The 11,808-nt window shown below is 36.0% G+C and overlaps 1 protein-coding gene across 1 annotated transcript; it reads right to left on the reverse strand.

The window, feature by feature from the left end:
- Positions 1-499: 499 nt before the first annotated feature.
- Positions 500-10,644, reverse strand: LOC136675311 (fibroblast growth factor receptor homolog 1-like). The gene is made up of 12 exons (XM_066651813.1): positions 10,528-10,644; positions 8,706-8,757; positions 8,182-8,272; positions 7,706-7,928; positions 7,170-7,308; positions 6,964-7,062; positions 5,965-6,125; positions 5,728-5,865; positions 4,459-4,570; positions 3,540-3,639; positions 891-990; positions 500-778 (listed from the first exon to the last, which is right to left on the reverse strand). Exons 2-12 carry the CDS (start codon positions 8,740-8,742, stop codon positions 716-718), a joined length of 1,263 nt encoding a protein of 420 aa, XP_066507910.1. The 5' UTR covers positions 8,743-8,757; positions 10,528-10,644; the 3' UTR covers positions 500-715.
- Between the last annotated feature and the right edge of the window lie 1,164 nt (positions 10,645-11,808).

An 11,808-nucleotide genomic window follows, 5' to 3' on the forward strand; every position in this document is an offset into this window, starting at 1 on the left:
ACTATGTTGCTCTGGGATAGTCTGGCGTCTTGTCAAGGGTGAGTTATTGCCTTGATGTTGAAATACAGTGCATCTAACATGAAGCTAAATTAAGCTTATTCAAAGTTGGTGTATTTAGGTTTGAACAGAACATTCTAATAAGAGACTGACACAGTCACACAGCTCCAGGGACCTGGAGGTTGTGGGTTCGATTCCTGCTCCGGGTGACTGTCTGCGAGTAGTTGGTGTGTTCTCCCCGTGTTCGTGTGGGTTTCCTCCGGGTGCTCCGGTTTCCTCCCACGGTCCAAAAAAAAAAAAAAAACACGTTGGTAGGTGGATTGGTGACTCCAAAGTGTGTGTGTGTGTTGCCCTGTGAAGGACTGGCGCCCCCTCCAGGGTGTATTCCCTCCTTGTGCCCAATGATTCCAGGTAGGCTCTGGACACACCGCGACCCTAAGTTGGATAAGCGGTTACAGATAATGGATGGATGGATGGATATTTTTGGTGAGAAACAGAGCACAAAGTAAAGAATTTTACATTTAATAGTTTAATAGCTCAAGTCCTAATTATGTCTCATTTTATTTAGGAAACATTTTTCAAAGTCTTTGAAAGGTCTTTGCTTGTAAATTGCATGTAATGTGTAATATATACAACATACTTCCTCATAGTCACTGAAATCAGATACATTACCACAAGGGTAGTTTTCATATCTCATATTTCTGAAGCAGAAATAATATTAATCATCGTTACAGTAAATCTGTACATTCATTTGACTATTGGGGTCCATGGCCACATAATCCTACAACAAAAAACAATGAATGAATGGAACATTTATGCTGTACTACAATATAAGCACATTATCTTCAAAATAAATTAGAAACATCTTCAGTGTAATAATAAAGGACACTTACATGGTCATTTTCCAGAATGTTTTCTATGACTCTCACAATATCCATAAAAGAAGGCCTCAGGGAATAGGGCTCCAGCCAGCAGTCTTTCATCATTTGCAGCCTGTGGTGTATAACATTAGCTTTCGGTTTAATTATTTACACATAGTGAAGAGGTCATAGAGAAAGATTTTTTTTCATTATGTTTTCAAGCATGTTTAAAAATATTTGTATTAAAAAAGACATTACAACAATGGTCATTTTCAATAAAGTTGTGTAGAACCAAGTGCACGTTTGAGTGTTCTTCAGTGTTTACTGTACCTGAGTAAACTAAAAGTGTTTAAATGCAATGTAAACAGTAGTTGTATTTGTTATATTAGTGTGCTTATATTAGAACATCCACATTAGCACAAAAATTGCTGTCTGCACATTGTAGTATTTTTGTGTTATTGCTAATAACTCAGCTGCAGTTGATATAATTTCATTATTAATAATAATATATATTTTTCTAGTTGTTAAAATATTTAACTTAAATATACCAGCTTCTCCTGATTGTAATGATGCACCAAAGGTAAAACCGATTAGTTTTATGATGAATAACAAACTGTTGGTGAATTTGTTCATGTGCCAGTTCGACTGTTGTGAATGATCCAGAGCCAGTGTTTGTAAGTTCTTCTTTAACTGTTGTTATGGCATAATTTTAATGCTGAAAGTCAAAGGAATATTTGTAAGATTTGAGAGCACTATTCATGGAGCTCCCACTGTGTTTCACTGCTATTGGACAAAATGAATGTACTTGCTGATATTATCAGTTCTCACAATCAAATTAGTCCTGTGTGCTTGCAGACAGTTCTGTGCTCACACGCTCAGCCTATGAACACTGAAAATGTGAATGCTGTTTGAATGCACCCGTGTCGATTTGATAAAATACTAATCACATTTTATGAATAAGCTGGTGCTACAGTTACTTTTTAACTTAATTATTTTAACTTTAATTGTTTTTTTATTATTATTATTTTAACATAAGCTATTTCTGTTGATTTTATGAAATCAACAGTGAGTTAATCAAACAACTAGCAATCAATGAAATATTCATCATGGAAATGTTCACTACATCTAACTTATTATATGTTCTAATGAAAATATTTTTATCCATTTAAGGGGAAATTCCCTTTGTCCACATTGGGATGTTCAGTTGCTTCTCACCATGTCTGGTTGGCATCACTTCAGAGATGACAGCCCACCACTTAACGCTGAGCACCAGCATAACTGAGCTTCTTTACATTCCAGAAATTCGTAATCTCACAATCTCCTGTGAAAACATCCTGGTCACTCCATTTGAAGCTGCATAATTCTTAACTCCATCCAAGTTTCTCTTTTACAGAGTATGAAGGATTCCACTGCTTCTCTCTCAGGAGGACACCCAGTTACTTGTTCAGTCCCTAGGACTTGCAGTATTTAGTAATTACTTTTTCTGTGTGATTTGGGCTCTAATCTACGGAGCCCTGTAGGGGACATGGGTAAAAAATATATATATAATTTGAGTGAACAAATTAGTAATTTGTGCGCACAAATAACTACTTTTGTGGGAGGAAACCGGAGCACCCGGTCATTATTGTCAATATGGTCAATATGTCCTCACAGACAAGCACCTGGAGCAGGACTCAAACCCACAACCTCCAGGTCCCTAGAGCTGTGTGACTGCGACACTACCTGCTGCGCCACTGTGCCGCCCCATTTAAACACAGTGACACCAAAATAGAATAATTATTTGCACTGGATCGAATTCCAGAGCCCTACATTTCACACAATAGTCCTATTTATAAGTTAGGAGCCATAAATATTTTACATAATACCTCTGAAAGTTGGTTAGGCTCCCATCTGTGCATCAGCCTCCCCAGGCAGGGATATTAAGCATTTTAAACTCCCGTTTATATAAATAAATAAAGAACAATATATAAGTTAATTGCAAAATGAACTGAAACTATTTTCAAATAAACAACCAATAAACCAATAAGAAACAAATGTTTAAATAAAGAAGGAATATTACAGGTAGGAACTAAATTAATAAAATAAACTTAAATTACATTAAAAAATTTAAAAGAAGAATAAATATAAACAAATATGAATGTAAATAAAGCCCCTCCAGGGCTCCGTACTAATTAATTCCTACTGGTGAAGATGAAAAAGCACTTTTGTAAGTTGCTCTGGATATTGGAATCTGCTTAATGTTGTAAAAGTGAATGTGAGGTGAGACCAATGGCTTCAGTTTCTGATTCCTTTTAAAAGTAAAGGAGACTTTGTCACCAGACTGCGCTCTAATGACATAGCAACACCAGCATGAGCACATGTTCAGCAAGTGCCTGTGGCACAGTAGGTGAAAACATTTGAATGCATCTTAATACAGCAACCAGACCCTTCAGATTCACCGAATGCCTTTTTCACAGCTCCTACCGATAAAGACTTAAGGTTGTATTATTACACTAGCACAGAAAGTTTGTGAGCACACAGGATAATCTTGAGCATGTGCAGTAAAAATCCAAGTGACCGCTTATTTATTTTGCATGAGAGCAACAAAACTTGATGCTCCATGAATAGTGCTTTCACACTTTAAAATAACATCCGCCATTGTAAGAATGAGAGGTGTGAAAAAACATAAGCACTTCCACTCACATCTCTGGCCTGCACTGATCAGGTTCTGCGTTTCTGTGGCCTGCACACACATAGCGTGCTACTTCCTCCGATGTGTTCAAGTTTGGGTAGGGCAGAGCACCTTGAAAAGTGCTCAACATTAATAATAGCTTTTCAGTTGAGATGTGGAAATAGTGATAATGTTAAAACAAGTGACATTTTACATTTATTTGATTATTCATCACTGTAATCTATGATTACATTATCTAACGTGAACTCTTCTGTTATGCATTTCTGATTAATGTAGCCTCAAAAACATGAATTACAAAATAACATCCAACATGTCCTGTAATATCCAACACAAAAATCTTATTCTAGTCCTGTAATCCACGTTATGGAAATTGGAATCAATCATTTAAGTTACTTATAAAGAGAAGGTAATAAAAGTTAATACTTGCTGGCAGACTGGTCAAAAGAGACATATGTACACAACCACACACCCACAAAAAAATAGCCACTCAACATCCTCTATCCACCCAAACACTAGGAATGCTTATGTTCAAGCAGGAGCCAACCCTCCACAAGCAACGACCCTTACTACAGAGCATGTAGAACCCACAGAGCAAAGAAAACACTCTAAATATTCACATATGATCATACCCATATTCTAAATGCCTATATATAAGTGTGCACCAGTGTCCTACAAAGTAATGTGAACAGCAAAAAAGTGCGTAACACATCTCAGCCACCCTGAGAGCATCAGTGTGGCTCACCAACAATGAAAATATATAGAATGCAATGATAAGCCTCCTTAGCCACAAAGTTAGAGACCTACACACGTCTACTTCATGGTGAGTCAGACCAAGATCAAATAAGACAAGAAACTTGACCAGACTGGCGTTTCAGTTTTTGCATGCTGTTTTGGTCCCTTAATTGGGTTATTCAAGCATGGTACGCTTACCAAATGTCTGCATCTCCCAAATAACAATTCCGAATGCCCAGACATCCCCTTTGAATCCATAGACATCATTCTTGAAATACTCTGGAGGGTACCATCTTGAGGGAATCCTTTCCTACAGAAAGGACATAAGACAACACTATGCTCAAGCACACTAGAGAAAATAGTTCTCTTTTATACCTGCAAACAAATGCGCATATCAGGGCTAGAAAAAGTATGCAAACTAATATGAAACTAATATGGTTCAGCATAAAATTTTAAAAGCCATTTTTATTATTATATAAATAGTACTAGGTGATCTTAATGTTAAAAGTATATGCAATAAAATTTGTCATTGCTTTTGAGAGTTTTAATGAAATGCCCTGTCCCTGCCATTGACAAGCATCCTCACAACATGATATTGCCACCACCATATTTTACCGTATGGATCGTTGTTTTGTTTGTTTGTTTTATCTTGAAGCACAGGGTATTATGTTTGCATCCAACATATCTGTTTGAAATCATAGCCAATGAACTCTACTTTAGTGTCATATTACTATAAATCATTTTCTTAATTGGGTCACTCTAATTCTGTCTCACAAACTGACAAACTCTACTGCCATATTTAGCTTCTTTTTTTTATTTGACAGTTTCTTTCTCGTCATGCACTTCTATATGGCATGCAGAAAATATAGAACAGAGCACCTTTATTCTACTTTCTCCACTGAACTGCGATGTGCCTTCATAGTGACTGTTGTTTGTGTGCAGTTTCCTTAAAATACTGTTTAGAAACGTATTTAGTTAGCGTCTAGGCAATGAGATGAAGCCTTTTTTTTAGCTTAAAAAATCTACACATTTTAATGTAATTCCTAGAGTACAACAGCGGTACATATGTCACAACTATTATCTAATCACCTGAGAATATGAAATAAGTTGTGCAATAGTGGAATACTTCTTCGTCTATAAGATGAAGCAATGAAATTAAAGAAAGCTGAATATTAATTAGCACACAAGTTTTAACTTCTCAGCCTTAAACCTTCAGAAGGAAGTAGCAAATAAAGCTTCTTTATTGGAACCTGATTGTCTATTGGTCCATTCACATTAAAGCATGAAGAGCAGGAGCTGTTATTCAATTACATTAAACGTGAAAAACAGTAATTAAGCATTATCCAAAATGGTTTTGGTATGTCTAATTTCAAAAGCACTGTACAGACAACGCTATAAATCACACGTAATCAATATAGTTTTCAAAATATCAGCATATTCTTATCTGAAAAAATGTTAAGGTCTCACCTTACACTCTTTTTTGCAGCTGCTGTGTCTGCTCCACCTGCGCGTCATTTCTCGAGCCAGACCAAACTCAGCTATCTTGACTTCACGGGGAAAACTGTTCACCAAGATATTCCTTAGTGCCAGGTCACAGTGTAAAATCTGGTGAGCAGATAATGACATGATGAGCAGAAATGAAATGGGCCATCCTGTTGTTGTTGTTGTTGTAGAGTAAAAGCCCAGCTGAAGCAGTGTAAGTACCATTCTGGAGCTCAGGTGCCGCATGGCATGAGCGATGTGGTAGGCTGTGATAGTGAAGAGCTGCTGGAGGTCTTTATCATTGCTTAGTCTTTCCTGATTCACCTGCAGGAAACTGTGCAGGGTTCCATGAGCGACATACTCCATTACTAACATACATGGAGCTGGAACACACCAATACACACCACATGAAAACACACAAAATATATGGGCAGTTTATCATATAAATGCAGACACAGATATTCAGTTTTGTCAACAGGGCTTGTCTAATTGCCATGGAAACAAATGGAATGAAATGGCACATGCTGGATCAGCAGATGATCCTTAGGTCACCATGGCCAATGCTAAGAGCCAGTGTGTAGCAAACCCACACTCAGAACTGCATTCTCTGGAAAAATGAGCACTTGTTTGCTGAGCTGAAGTATCTTTTTAGATCCAAAAGTAATCAAGCAACATCAGTACTTCTTGTCATTAATGTAATAATGCTGAAAAGCTGGATGCAGTGAAATCCTTAAAGCAATGCTCCAAATTTCTAGTTCAAACTATTTTCAGAAGAGTAGAAGCTGCAGAAAAGGGGAACCAAGTCTATAAATACCCTTAATCTGTCCACAATCTCTTAGCTATGTATATATATATAATGACTCATTGAGAGAATTTATTTTTACCTACAGTATAATAGCACTTTCAGGTGTATTCAGTATCATTTAAAAAAGAATATAGAATAATATTGCAACTGAATAAATCTAAACAACCAGTGTTTTGATTTTCTGTAGTTTTGGAGGCATGACACTGAAGGATCTGCACTAGTCAGAATTTTGTGACTGATAGAAAACCAGCATCAGTAGTCCTAAGTGTTCGAGCAGCGGAGTAGGGGAAAGGGTTCAGCTAATTTATCTCCACTTTTAAACCACTTTTTAAGTTGAATTGAATTATTGCAAAGTCATATAATAACTCTGCCAGCTCTTATTGCCTCGACTAAAGTGTACAGAAGTGGTATCGTACTGCCTGTGATGTCCCAGTCCAAAAGCTGCAGCAGATTCTTGTGTGTGCCCAGCTTTTGCATCACTGAAACTTCCCTTTCCATCTGCCTGCGACTAGAGCCTAAAAACAAATAACAACAACAAAAGCAATATGGCCTTAGTAGCATGAAGGCAGTTGATTTCCACGCGGTGGAACTATTCTAAAAATGTGAATAAATAAAACCCCACCCTTTTTGAAGATCTTGCAGGTAAAAGTGCTGTGACCATTTATGGTGCTGTGAATCATATTCGCTTTATAGAATACTCCCTCTGGCCCAGTCTTGATGAGCTGTTGCAAACTGAGATCAGCTTTGTTAAATTGGCAGTCCTGGGAAAGATCGATTCAACATTGCAGAACTTAACTCAGTGTTCAGTGTGAGTTCATGAATAAACTTATTATTATTATTATTAAATTGACAAATCTGACATCTGAGAGTTTGTCCATATCGGTGACGAGCGGAAAAACAAATTAAAATAAATATATTCTTGTTGCAAAATTAATTTTACAGATTAACTTTAAAGCATTAATAGGTTTGTGACTAGTATATATTTAAAAATGCTAGTTGCTGTTTTTTATTGTATGAAAATTTAACAAAGCACAACAGAAATGGTCCTGAATATCTATAAAGTAACCCTTTTTAATAAACTTCAAGTAAAACTTCAAGCCTCCAGTTTGACTATACATTTTTTTTCACAGAGATATAGTGATCTTTTCCTCATATTACCATTTGCTCTCGTCTGCTCAGAGATCTTGAAGCCGGTGTTGTTTTTGATCTTGCAAGTACGGAGCTAGAGGGGTTGGTTTGTTCTAGTTTGACTGTAAGAACTTTCACAGATGTTGTTCTCTGCTCCAGAGAATCAGCCTCAGCATCTGGAGAGGACACATGTTCTGTGGACTGAAGTTTTGAACACTGTAGGGTCCTTATGGTGCGCATTAACTTCCTGTACCTACAGGAAGTTAAGGACATGAAGCGGTTTGTCTCAGATAAGGCAGATCAAACTAGAGCACATTGTCGCTATCAACAACATTAATAAAATAATTAATATTTAATAATTTATTTTTTAACATATAATGACACTGAGCTGTAGAGAGAAGAAATGCAGCTCAAAGCATGAGGAGAAGAAGGTAAATTCATTAAAAATATATTATTTTGGATATAGTTATTTCTGGGAGTTTTTTCAACAATGACAACAAACTCACGTTTTCAGCCACATTAAAGCCATTGCAATGATGACAATTATTATGAAGGCTGATGCAATTATGATTATGTAGAACAGGATGTTGTTTTTGTCTGAAAGCAAAAGCATTAAAAATGATAACAATAACAATATCTTATTAATAATATATTAATTTACATGTACAGGTTTCTATATACCACACTGTCAGAAAAACTGTCACTGTGGAAGTAACCTCAAGGGTACATATTTGTACCTTAAATCAGTACCTTATTCTATTTTAAGTGTAGATTTTAAAATTGTGTTGATTTCATATGCCTCATTTTGTGTCCGGGACTTTTATTATGTTGTTTTATTTTCCAAAGTTCTATAATGAAATGTTACAAATATTCACCTCTCTGAAGAAGAGAGAACACAACTGGACTTTACAACCACTGTTGTACCTTTAACGTATATTTACACTCTTTGTATCTATTGTGATTAATAATGTACTTCTACCATACCTTTTTTCTGAGACTGCACACACCATAACAATGAAAACGTCCTTACCACTTGGCTCACAGCTAAGGTTTGAGGAAGGTTCCATGGCCACAATCTGAATCTACAAATAAACAACAATAAAAAAGAGAAGAACAGAAAAAGGAAATTTTATTGACAGTTTTGTTATTTACCTATGCCCTTCTAAAGTGGAACTACAATGGGAACTTAAACTAAAAGTCTGTCCATAAAGACTTATTTTTAAGCTTTTAAACTATTCTAGATTTAAGCTCGTAAATGTGAAACTCAATATTTCTTGTGTTGTTTGAAATAAATTCTTGAGAATGTAAGGTTTTAAAATGCTCTCTAAATGGAAACTGTAGAAAACTGTTATTAAATATTAAAATAAAGGCCCTTGTTTAATTAATTTATTTATTTATTGTTTGTTTATTTGTTCATCCGTTTGTTCAGTCCATTGTAGGGCATCACACACTCATCCAGTCACCCATTCACATATGTACACAAATTCTCACAGCCAATTCACCTACCACCATGTGTTTTCAAACTGTGGAAGGAAAACAGAGCACCTGGAGGAAACACATGAAAACACGGGGAGAAAACATGAAACTTAAAATACAAAATAGAAAATCAAACCAAATACCAATAATCAAATAAACTAAATTTTCCCCAATATTTTAACATTGAGTAAATGGAACATGCATGAAAAAGTCCATACATCAACAAACAAGACACAAAGCAGATCACTACAAAGCTACTCACAAATGTACTGTGGTAAACTCACCCACGAGCTGCTAGAGATTGTTAGGCTGTTGACATGTACATTATAGACAGAAGAGTAGTTCAATTAAAGAACTTAAAAATATTTAAAGGATTTGAAATAGGGAAATCCCACAGATTTTTCAATATTGCTGCATAATCCCAGTCATTCCCCAGAGCTCAGGGGCCCATTCTGATTACAACTTTGACTGAAAAAAATAAAAATAAAATAATAAACAAATTCTTTCTTGCATTGTTCTACACCAAAGAGAGGGAATGGCTTAGCAATAATCTTCACTGATGAGAGAGTCCTTATATCATTGAAAATGAAACCAAACCCAGCTTCAGTTCTGACTGCAGTAGGAAGGTAAGTGTAAAGATTCAAGGCGGGTGAATATTGTATTGTGCTGTTAAAAAATAAGCCTTTGTGCATGGGGTCCTAGAAATGTCAAATCTGCCCCATTTCATTACAAATAAACTATGAACTCTGTTCACTCTTGTTTTCAGTGAATAAAATGACCATATGTTTTGAAAACCATGGCCGTGGATATAGGACCACCACAGTAAAGCAATCCAAGTCAACACATTTCCGGAGGTGCCATTTTAACAAACCTGTTTGTCTTCTTTTATTTTTTAATCATTAGAACTCACTATTATTGACCACCTCTATCTATTCATAGGGGAGATGTGACCTAATGGTTAGAGTAACAGGTCTAATCCCCACAGCAGAATTTGTGCCAGATTTAGCAAGCAAATGAAAGGCAAAAAAAAAAAAAAAAAAAAAAAACATAACAAAAATAACTGCCTGATTAAAATTTAATTGCTGCAAAATATATAATAGTAACAACTTTACAAAACATTCTTAGAATGATTTTATAAACATTGAGTGAATGTTGTTATTTTCTACTACTAGTAAGACTACTATAACTGCTATGTCGAACTACTCTAAGTGAAGTAGCTGCTTTGGTAATTTCCAGATCTGCTTTGTGTTGTATTAGTGAAAGCTCAGAGAATATTTACCAGTTAAAATAGCTTAATAACATCTGTAGTACCTTAATAACATTTAATACCTTTTGCGTGTGTGTGTTTTAGGTTTTTTAAAATAAAATACACTTACTTAGGACATAAGAACGTGATGATCAGCTATGTCTTCTGTCATGGTCATCTGTAATCTCTTTCTGTGGTGAATGGGGTCACCACTACAGAGAATAGTGCTGTCATTTCCTTGTCAAGATGTTGCTTGCACTGCAGCCAATGCTTATGCAGGTCATCACTAGTCTACTTTAAACCCACTTAGGTTGTGGTTTCCTGTAAGACAAAAAGACAAAAAAAACAAAACAAAACATACAATTTTGTGATGTTTTCACAGTATTCCTATTGACTGCGTCAATTCTAAAGGTTGCCAGTGGAGTCATTTAAAATCATGTATAAAATACAAAATAGGATATACCTTTTAAAAACATAAAAAAAATACACATATTTCCACTGATTCATTTCATACAAACGCCTATGAACAGGAATGCTTCATTCAAGCCATACATTAAGGAGTTAGCTGATAGTTTCTTTTCGTCAGTTGTAACCTCATGAGCTAACAGTTTCCTTTCCATCATGTCATGTACAGAGGTTAGTCTTTGTGAAGCTGACAGTGTGCAAATGTGAATTAAATGTGTCGGTGCTGATGTGAGTATAAAATTTGTGGTTGCAGAAATGTTTTTTTTTTAATTGTTGATTCTAAAGAGGAATCAGAAATTGGAATGGTCAGTTGATTTTCTTCAGTAAATCAACAGTCAAGGGATTCCGTTTCTGAAGGGCTCTTCGTCCAGATATTGTTTTCTACCAAATTTTTTCATTGCCAAAAAAAAAAACCAAAAAAAAAAAAAAAACCTACCAACTACATTCTGTGATTAGACACACACTATCACTGATGCAAATCGACGTAATAAAGGCACAATCTATTAAAGTTTCATCCTTTGTACCACAAGTGACTGAGTAAGTCATAAATTCAAGGCTTAGTGGTTAGCACGTTCGCCTCACAGTGCTGGGATCTTGGGTTCAAGTCCCATCTGGGTGGAGTTTCCTTGTTCTCCCCGTGTCTGCGTGGGTTTCCTCCAGGGTTTCCTCCCACAGTCCAAAAACATGGAGGCTAGGTGAATAACTGTCCTGGTGAATGAGTGTGAGTCCAGATATGGATTGGCGCTCTATGCACTGCAGAATGCGGTCCTCCAGGTGGACGGTCGTTCCTGGTTGAGAGTACACTGTGCGCGTTTGGCTTGGGTGTCTAGAAAGGCACTATATAAGTGTAAAGATAGATAGATAAATTTATTTCACATTTATTTATCACAACTGTTGTTTAAAGAGTGAAAGATTAAAATTGTCTTTATGTCAGTGGTTTCCAAAT

This window comes from Hoplias malabaricus, chromosome 18, assembly GCF_029633855.1.
Source record: "Hoplias malabaricus isolate fHopMal1 chromosome 18, fHopMal1.hap1, whole genome shotgun sequence".
Classification (NCBI taxonomy): domain Eukaryota; kingdom Metazoa; phylum Chordata; class Actinopteri; order Characiformes; family Erythrinidae; genus Hoplias; species Hoplias malabaricus.